We start from the raw sequence: 10,623 nt of genomic DNA on the forward strand, positions 1-10,623 counted from the left end.
TTGCAATATAAAATAAATGGATTATTATTATCTCATGTGGTTACAGAACCTCAGTGGAGAGACCACAGTTTGGACTTGGACTCTTTATTCTGTGGGGGTCACATTCAAGCTAAATGGGAGCACATTCTAACCCCTGACTGCAATGAGATCTGTGCTGTCCTATTTCCCTGGAATGGGGGGTTGGTAAGAGCTGTTATCTGGTCACAGTCTACTTGGAGGGAGAGGAGGAGAGACTCTGACCCAGTGGCAGAACATGCCCAATGCTCAGGGTGAATATGACATGAGAGGGAGAAGCCTACCCTACTTACTCAGATAGAGGGAGGAAGGGAGGAAAGAAGAAGAGAGGAAGGGAATAAGGGAGGGAGAGACAAAGACAGACAGGAAGCAGAAAAGAGTTAAGAAAAGGGGCGAGATTAACAAAAAATTCAATGAGAAAAGGGAAATGGAGTAAGGGAGGTAGGGAGAAATGGGGACGAAGTGAGCGAGTGGTTGAGGAAGGGGTGGGTAAATGTTATCAGAGTTGGTATCTAGGCTAGCTCTAAAAAGCTTGTTGCATAACTTGCTTTTTTTCTAGGTTAGGTGTGAAGTCTTAAACTGGGGTAGTGGTTGTGTGCTTTAGGGCTGGTTTAAGCGTGTGTGTATGTGTGCGTGCGTGTTGACATGCGAGGTTGAAAAACAAATAATTTGTAGATTAAACCAAATGGACAAACTCCATTTTATGTCATATTTAAACAGAGAGATGAGTATGGAACGCTTGCTGGCATGAGGGCGTTCAGTAACACAATGTTAGACATGTGAAATGAATGAAACATGCCATTCCTCCTTGGTAAAGAGCCCTGAGTTTGCTAACCTTAATTGTCTGAATACAAGGGAATCTCATACTACAGGAGATAGCTAAGTGAACCCACTGACACACCATACTGTACACAAGCACACACAGAGAATGCGGAATCGTACAACAATGCACACACACAGTCGTGGAGTAATCTGCAGCATTAATAAACTCTGCTTAAAAGCTTGGGCAAAATATGTTACAATGTTGCTCATATACATTGTCATAAGTCACAGAAATAATGTCTTCTCAAATATGTAGGTCACCACGGATCAGTGTGGTTGTAAAGATAGCATTTTCCAAGTATCCAAGCCAACATTTAATGGGATAGTACCTTGCTCACTTACTATCAAAAAGTATATCTAAAGTTTAGTGAAACTGATAACATACTAGTGTCTAGCCAGCAGTCTTTCCTCAGTATCAAAGGATTATGCAGTCTGAATAAAACAGTATTATGTTTTGTCATCAGGTATTCCAATGACAGATCTGCCCAGCTTAAACCCAAAATCAGTGACTTCTCCCTACACCCTCCTCTACTCCAAATCAACAATGACATCATTGTGTACTTATGCCCCCTGGGCAGCAGACTCCAAATCCCCCAGGCCCCACCCACCCCTACCCCCACCCCCACCACTGTGCAGCAGACCACTCGCACGTACACCCTCTGCCACCAGTCAGGGTGAAGGGGTGTGGGATGGAGGAGAGTAGGGGTGGTGGTGCGGGGCGAGTGTGCGTGCTATCCAGCAAGATCCAGTGCAATAAATAACTTGATGACAGAGTGGATAGTGCAGAGGCAGAGAGGGGGGATTAACTGAACCTCACAACCTGGCAAACCACAGAAGTGTGTGGGGGGCTGGAGTGTTCGTGCCTGTCTCTCTCCACATTCATCTCTCCCAGAGACTGTAAAAAGAAAAAAAAAAACTCTCCCCTTCCCAGCTCTCTTTCTCGCACAGGCGTGGGTGGGACATTGGGGCCTGAGGGGGGTGAGGGAGGAGGGGGTAGGCTTCACCGGTGGGGCCTTGGCCAGGATAACACACACAGCGATTACACTGATCCTAGCGGAGACAAGAGCTCTTCACAGCCCCCCTACTCCTCCCCTCCTGCCTCTAACCCTGGATAGCTTACATAACACACACACACCGGTCTAAGGAATTACATCTCAGTTGGGAGATGCAGGAGTCCCAAAGGGCGGTACACAATTGCCCCGCCGTCGTCCGGGTTTGGCCGGGGTAGGCTGTCATTGTAAATAAGAATTTGTTCTTAACTGACTTGCCTAGTTAAATAAAAGGTTAAATAAATAAATAAAAATGTATTGAAATGTCGGTGAGCTGTCTCCATCAAAACATACCAGCTTTGAAGGACAGTGTGAAATGTTCTGTGTCACACATACGCAAGCGCTCTCAAACTACATTTCTCTTATATAATAACCACATTCATTCTCCACTCTTTTGTTAACATGCTTCCTCTCACTAGGGCATCCCCATCTATGAGCAAATGGCACTCAAATGTGGTGGTGTTGCCATATATAACAGGCCTGGTGGAGGTTGGTGGTTTTGGTGGAGTTTTCCGAGGTAATGTTCACGCTACAGTTTGGTTGTGATGGATCTCACTCACTCAGAGGCTTAGACCCTTTCGAAGAGCGGACTTGACCTGAGCTGTTCTAAATCCTAGAGGGTCCTAAAGGGTCTCCCTCGCCACAATTGATTCAAAACAAAGTTTGCATTGTGTGTGATTGCATTGTATGCATCACACACTGTACACATTAGTTGTTGCCGAACCATGCACTTTGCAACAACATGATGGTAGAAGTAATATGGTCTTTCTTTCTTCTGCATTTCAGCGTGGTCAAAACATCCCCCTATTATTAGAAGACATTAGTAGAATAGAGAGATAGTGTTTCCTACAAGTACATTGTTTTGGCAGGAGTATTAAAAAGACATCTGTGTTTAGACCGGACTTAGAAAAATTGTTCTGGAAAAGAGACAACGCTCGACAGATTGATGTTGAGGATGTTAAGACAGACATGGTGGTGGAGGAGTAGAAAATGGAGTGATGGTGAGGAGGAGGGCAGAGGAGGAGAGAGCGAGAGGGAAGTGAGGGATGGGGAGTCTCAGGGGCTCCCTGGAGTGTTGGGTAAACAGAGAGACTGTCTGTAACCATGGAGACTAACCCCAAGCGGAATGAGATTTAGGCGTGGCAGGGCGAGGCGGGGGCTCTGAAAAACAAGGTCACAGCGCTTTCCCTTCTCTCCTTCCGTTCCGCCACTTGGCATCAACAAAGGGATGTTATATAACAGCTATTTATAACAGCGCTCCCTCTCGTTCCCACTCTCTCTCTCTCCCTAATTCACGTCAGGCAGCGCCACACATAGACTAACTGGAATTGCAGCACTCCTCCGCGTCTCTCTTCCTTTTGCCTTCTCTCTCCACTGAATCATTTTCTTCACTTACAGCCTTTTGTCCTCTCTTACCCAAAACGAGCCTCTTGCTTCCTTCTTCCTGCTATCCTCTTCTCTGAACTCTTGTCTTATCTCTTCTCTGTTCCTTCATCTTCTACTCTTCTGTCACTCTGACCCTCCCCTGACAATGGAAGCTTGAACAAAATCACAGACTCGACAGAATAGAATAGGACAGATGACCTTGTGTCTTGTCAATCATCTTACCCAGTAACTCAGGACTAAAACCCAGAGAGGAACCTCACCATCCCGAACTTACTAACTTCCTTCCTTCCATGTTAGCACAAAGAAGCCTTTATTGGTGTGGCATTGGTTCTTCAGTGTGCAGTCAGACTATGGATGCCTCCTGGAAGGCAAACGAGCAGCATGACTTCTGGTTTCACGTCAGGTGCCCGACCACTGCTGAAATGTCACATCACAACACAATAACCACGCACACACACAAAACCTTTCCCTCCCTTTGTGCCAACAGTAGCCGTCACAGGAAGGAAGAGTGTGGCAGGCAGGAACAATCTAATGTCTCCTGCAGCAAAGTGACTGATGTTTTTATTTATTTTATGTAACCTTTAACTAGCTAAGTCACTTAAGAACAAATTCTCAATGACGGCCTACCTCGGCCAAACCTTAACCCGGACGACACTGGGCCAATTGTGCACCACCCTATGGGACTCCCGATCACGGCAGATTGTGATACAGCCTGGAATCGAACCAGGGTATGTAGTGACGCCTCTAGCACCGAGGCCTCTAGCGCTGAGATCGCCACTCGGGAGCCCCTGACATGTATTGTTCTTGGCTAACTTTCTTTTCTTTGTATAAAGACAGTTGCTCAGTCACTCCTGCCTAGAAGCTGGCAGGAGAGTGTATAAGTAAGGAGATTGAGCATGACTGAGGGAGTGGGTGAGTGAGTACATGGTCAGGTTTATTTCTGTGTGGTATGTAGATCAGGGTGTAATGGTAAACCGTGTGAGTGCTATCTCAGGCTTCCATCCAGAAGAGTTGTCAAATCAAAATCAGATTCTATTGGTCACATACACGTGTTTAGCAGATGTTATTGTGGGTGTAGTGAAAAGCTCGTCTGGGATAGACCCGTCAACACATAAGAAACCTCAGAGTGGATCCCTTCTTAAAAAGATACATTGAAAACGAGGAGTGCTAGTAGACCAACAAACATGCGCATTGCTATTAGTTTGTGTTTCATAGAAATAATAGGAGGTCAGGACTCCAGCAAATTAATCTAAATCTATTTGTATAGTCTTAATATTCTTTGAGAGACAAATCCACTTTATCATAATTAAATAAATATATCTTCAAAGACCAGGGTTAAGAAGATTATTATCCAGCTCATCAGTACGAAAAGTGAACCTGGAGGTTTCTAGAAAGACCTATTCTAGTGTGTCCTCAGGTTTCATAATCTACTGGGAGACAGAACAGTCCAAACACTACAGAGGACAACTGCAGAGACGTCAAGTGGTTATTTGTAGAGGTGACAGTTGGTGATCATCTGGAGAAGTATCTGGGTCAGAAAGCAAATTACATAGCCTAGCAAGCTGGTTTACATTCATGAAATGCTACAGTATGTTAAGTCATGAAGTACTTAGGAGAACATGTCTCCCCTTTTTAGCATGCTAATACTTCAGTATTTCCCCCTCTAAATTTCCGCTCAGTGTTTCAGAACAAAATAACTATGTAATAAAGAGCAGCAGTTTATTTCCAGTCCCCCCCCTCTCTCCCTACTGCCCCACTTCCAGAGACCCAGCATGACCCAGTCTGGGTCGAGAAAGAAAGAGAGGGAGGGAAAGAGAGGGGGCTGGAATGCTTTTAAGCCCGAGACATTCCTCATTGTTCATTCACACAGGCCTTATGTAATGCTGGTCACGTGATACTCTGTGCTCTCTCTGCAGCAGCCAGGCTAACAGGCAGGGAGTGAGGCAGAGAGGGATACAGGCAGACAGGCTGCAGCCGTGGGAAGTCAGGACATCATCTCTGCTAGAGTGGCTTCCTCCCTCCTAATCTGATTACGCAAGTTGCCCCTGCTTACGCAAGCACAGGCAGGCAGAGACAGACAGACAACACAGACAGATTGATAGCAAACATAAATGCAGCGGGCTTGTGCACACATTTATATGCACACGCACGTAACTAAATGTCTCCTATGTTTGCAGAGAAGTATCATATTTCTCCATTGTAAACAATCCAGAGGGCTTTATGGAGCAGGTGTCATGTGCCTCAAGGGACTGTTTAAAGTTGACAGTAAACTTGGTCTTTATCGTGTGCTCAGCTCTGTCAGGAGAAGTAGAGCAGTGTTGTAGGGCATGCTGAGTCATTCTCTTCTATAATAATAATAATTTTGGGGGTGTTTATATTTGTCCTGTTACAAGTGTGTAATGGAAATGTGTTTCTTGCATATTCCAACTCCCCTGAGCGACCTGCAGGAAGTGGGGTCACAGCCAGGGGCACCATTGTACAGAGCCCCTAGAGCAATTAGGGCTAAGTGCGTTGCTCAAGGGCACAGCGACAGATTGTCCACCTTATCAGCTCAGGTTTTCAAATAAGCAACCATTTGGTTACTGGCCCAACGCTCAAACCTTGAGGCTACCTGCCACCCCTTCTAAGGCAGCAGGGAGGGGTGTGGACTAATGCAAAATGGCTGTCTTGTACAGGGTCAGAGCAGGCCAGTACCTGAATAGACCCTGGTACTGTCCCTATCCAAGGACTTATCTTTTTTCCCCCTCATCTATGAAGTGTGTTGGATGTTTGGACCAATTATGTATGTTGTTTATAGTAGTGAAATGCACTTTAAATAATGTTTGGTTTGATTTATCATTCAGGTATTTATTAGGCTTCAGTCATTCCTGACAAACCCACATCCTTATGATTGGCAGCTGGCTCTGACTCACTTGGATGGTGGTGTTCCCACCCTCCAGCAGGGCAATGGCCAATAAGATGCTCTCCTGAAAGACACGGTCACTGGTGGTGTTCATGATGAGGTCGATGACCAGGTCGGAGGCGCCCTCCTTGTCCAGGTGACACTGCACCTCTGCCAGGCTCATCTCCCCTCGACTCAGGGCTCCCGGACCACCTAGACCTGAAGGGAGGGACAGGGGTGGAGGGTCAGGATTATGAATGTGGTTTTCCCTGATCTACTGATTTATAAGGATAAGGAGAGGTTTCAAATCTTATATCTAACATATTACTACCACAGTCATCTATAGATACCTCTAAATTACTCATTCACAATGGAATGTCTGGCGAAATATGAGTGCAAAATAGGGCAGTCGCCTACACTGCCTGGGTGTAGGCGACTGCCTTGGGTGTAAGTGTGACATGTTAAGTGTGATACACTTCTGCATCCTGGTGATGTTCTTAATACTACATAGAAATAAGCTACACTCTTATCATGGTTTATTCAACAGGCCTCATTCCCCAAAAAGCCAGAGTAGTTCTCCTCAACTGAGCTGTATGAGAAAAGCTGTGTGAAGAGATAAATTGCCTCAATATTTTGGTCAGATCAATCACACAGTGACCTGCTCATCATGACGAAATAACAGTGTTGTGCTCAGTCACAGGGCTGGACCAGAGCTAGACATCTCTACAGCTCAGCAGTAAAGAATTGTGTGTGTGTGTGTGTGTGTGTGTGTGTGTGTGTGTGTGTGTGTGTGTGTGTGTGTGTGTGTGTGTGTGTGTGTGTGTGTGTGTGTGTGTGTGTGTGTGTGTGTGTGTGTGTGTGTGTGTGTGTGTGTGGAGATAACCAGGAAGCCTATATAACAGAGAGATAATGAACAGGTCTGTTTGAGAAACCTTGACATGCATACACTTCTTTAGCAGAACAATATCAACTTCCCTGTCCACCATGCACAGACTTTCACCTCTCAAAGTTGTGCTATCTGCATGACTAATAAAGATAAATAAAGATACTTTTCTTTGGAAGGGGGCAGAGGTCCAGAGTTCAGAATTAGGTCAAAAGAATATGCAACGTTGCCATGCTTTGTTTGTGTGCACTAGAAACTCTTGCTTTTTAAAAATTATTATTATTTTTTTTACATTTTAGGTTCATTTTGTTAATTTGTATCTGGCAAGTTACTCATACAACAGTTTGTGACAACTTACATAAAAAAATGTACAAAACAAGCTAATTTGATTGTGGGGTGATTTATGCAACATGCGATAAAAATGACCTGAGAGTTAATCTTTTCGTCCAAAACAATGGACAGACAGACCGAGAGACAGAAGAGGAGAGACTGAGAAGAGGACAGACGGAGAAGATGGGTAGACAGAGAGAAAGACAGACAGAGAGACAAAGAAGAGGACAGGGAGACAGAGAAGAGGACAGACAGACAGACAGAGAAGAGGACAGACAGACAGAAGAGGACAGGGAGACAGAGACAGAAGAGGACAGGGAGACAGAGAAGAGGACAGGGAGACAGAGAAGAGGATAGACAGAGACAGACAGACAAGATGACAAACAGAGAGACAAATAAGATGACAGACAGACAGAGAAGAGGACAGACAGAGGAGATGACAGATAGAGATACTATATACTAGATATAGGGAATCTTCTCAGAGAGATGCTCTCACCTGATTGGCTCTTGCTGGGCCCTACTGGAACCAGGGTTCCGTTGCTGAAGGCAGTCAGGCTGTCCCTCCGCCCACCACTCCTACTATGGAAGTTGCCATAGTAACGGTTCACCAGAATCTGCCTCAACGCCTCACCCTACAGAGAGAAGAAAACGGAGGTGTATTAGTGTGATGGTGTAAGAGAGGAGACTTGAGGGAGTTTATTATACAGTGTACATTATGAGCACCATATATGCATCATCATGCCAGTGAGGCCCAGTTGAATTGATTAAAGTGGTTTGAAGAGGGAAGGGACATATGGCAGCTTCCCAGGATCAGGCCAAGCCAATCCAAATAAACATTGTGTGCATGAACTGAACTGCTCTAAGTTACGCACATAGTCCTGCAATGATGAAGATTAGAGTTCAGATGGCACGTTTGTTTTGGTTGGAATAGGTTTCTGAAAACACCAGGGTTATGGGTTTGATATCAGCATGGGCTCCCTACGTTGCTGTAGATAAAGCATCTGCTAAATGTCCATATTGTTATTACTCTCCCAACATTCTCATTCACATATTGAATAAACACTCAATAACACAGGTAAAAATAAGTCATCAAGCTTGTTATATCTCTATCCCTGGTAAAAGTGAGCCTGCGTCCTGCTTTGGGAGTTTGGGACCTAGCTTTTTTTCCAGACAGGCCTGCCCTCCCAAGACGTAGCAAAGATGACTCATCCAGCCACCAATGGGAGTCTGCACGACTCTGCCATTGCCACGGCAACTGCAGCACACACGTTACCTGACAGACCTCCCATGAGGGGAACTGAGGGAAAAGAGTGATAGGTGGTAGAGTGTGTGTGTGTGTGTGTGTGTGTGTGTGTGTGTGTGTGTGTGTGTGTGTGTGTGTGTTACAGTCAGCCGTGGGTGTGCATTTGAAAATGAGAGCAACATTACATAAAGCCTGCTACCATGGTAATGCTCCAGCTAGCAGAGATGGGCTAACCCACGCACTACGGAGAACAGAGCCTTATCTGTCATCGGCAGGAGGCAGATAAATGGACATTGTTTGGGCATTGTGTGAAACAAACGACACAATCACACATCGAGAGCCAAACATCCAATCACGCTCCACATCTTTGTCTTCCACTCCCCATTTCCTTCGAGACAACAAGTGTGTGGAGGTGAGAAGGTAGCATATGTTGTGTGAGTTGGTCCATCTGTGTTCGATTGCAGTACCCAGTTTGTGTTAGAGACAAACTGACTGCTAAGAGAATGCCACTGAAATACAGGCTTCACTTGTGCTCATCCTTTCCACACACACACAGACACACTAAGCCAACCGTGATTATATGGAGGAGGCCAAGTCAGCTTACCACAACCGTAGGGTAAGGGCTGCAGTGGAGTTCGTAATCTGTTGAGTTCAGTGATGGGTTAGGGGTTCAGGCTAGGGTGAAAGCCTAGCAATCTCTACGGTCGGTCTTGATCATGTGTGTGAGCTTCTGTTATGTTAGAGTTACGTTCAGGACTAGGGGTTTATCTTGGTCATGTTATGGCCCTGGCCACTAGTACCTACCCTTTTCTGATGTTATGCTCATGTTAGGATCCTCCAGTAGTTTATTAAGGTTAAATTGGGGTTAAGGGTTTATGGTTGTGCTCATGTTACAGTCAGGATTAGTACCTACCCTCCTCTGGTCATCCAGTATTTTCTGTGGCTGGTTGAGATCCAGCTGCTGGTGCAGTGAGGTGGGTTAGCACAGCACAGCGGGCCAACAGAAACAAACACAGGGTTATTCCTCATGCAGCATTGGTAGGGCCAACATACACAGACACAGTGTTAATAACAGATTATTAATAATTCTATAAATTATTGACTTGCAAATAGGCAGCTATAGGGTTGTGCCATGCCATTGACTGGTTAGAGCGGGGTGGTGTGAAGGTTATGGAGGGGTCAAAGCAAAGGGAGGGGTCAGCCATGGTGATGATGACTATCAATCAGGAAGTAAAGGGAGGGTGGAGAGAATCAACAGTTCACTCTCTGGAACCACAGCATATAACGAACTGCAGACCAACATTGCAGTCAGCAAAGTACAATACCACTGTACAAATGACAACACAAATAAAAGTAATCCATGGTTCTCTTCTCTTTCATGTGGATCCTTGGCCTTTTGGAGAGGTGCGGCCACATAGTGGGATGTACAGGGTACCTGTTAGCTAGCTACAACTGTTTGGAGTCCGATCACGCTCCCATGCAATCGTGTTAATTACATAAGATGCAGATACACTAGAACGGGAGGTGTGGATGGGGAAGGGGTGGAGGGGAGAGAGAGAGGGAGGGAGTTACATAATGGAGCTCAGTGACACACAGGAGCTTAGAAAACCCATCTGTCACCATAACAAGAGAGCGAGAATAACACAACAAATCACAACACAGGGCTCTGCCAGCACAACCATGCCCCCCTGAAACAAGGAAGGAGGGAATAAAGGGCGGCTGAGGGCAGGCCTATAACTGGCTACATTAACCTATTGAGTGTAGGGGGCAGTATTTTGATGTTTGGATGAAAATGGTACCCAAATTAAACTGCCTATTTCTCAGGCTCAGAAGCTAGAATATGCATATAATTGTCAGATTAGGATAGAAAACACTCTAAATTTTCCAAAACTGTCAAAATATTGTCTGAGTAAAACAGAACTGATATTGTAGGCGAAAACCTGCTGGAAATCCAACTAGGAAGTGCCTCTTATTGTGAAAGCTCCCTGTTCTATTGCATGCCTTCCCTCCATTT

General features: G+C 45.3%; 1 protein-coding gene across 4 annotated transcripts in view; it reads right to left on the bottom strand.

The window, feature by feature from the left end:
• Nucleotides 1–10,623, bottom strand: part of LOC118388636 (inositol 1,4,5-trisphosphate receptor type 1) — a 160,874-nt gene that overhangs the window by 33,341 nt on the left and 116,910 nt on the right. For 2 of the 4 annotated variants that reach the window (XM_035777897.2, XM_035777895.2), the window contains 3 exons: nt 9,523–9,567; nt 7,863–7,998; nt 6,185–6,372 (listed from right to left, as the gene is read on the bottom strand). In XM_035777897.2, the coding sequence (XP_035633790.2) occupies nt 6,185–6,372; nt 7,863–7,998; nt 9,523–9,567 (369 nt within the window). Of the gene's footprint in view, nt 1–6,184; nt 6,373–7,862; nt 7,999–9,522; nt 9,571–10,623 lie in introns of all 4 variants that reach the window. The other 2 variants (XM_035777896.2, XM_035777898.2) reach the window with 2 other exon arrangements.

The sequence above is a fragment of the Oncorhynchus keta genome, chromosome 10, assembly GCF_023373465.1.
Source record: "Oncorhynchus keta strain PuntledgeMale-10-30-2019 chromosome 10, Oket_V2, whole genome shotgun sequence".
NCBI classification, from domain to species: Eukaryota; Metazoa; Chordata; class Actinopteri; order Salmoniformes; family Salmonidae; genus Oncorhynchus; species Oncorhynchus keta.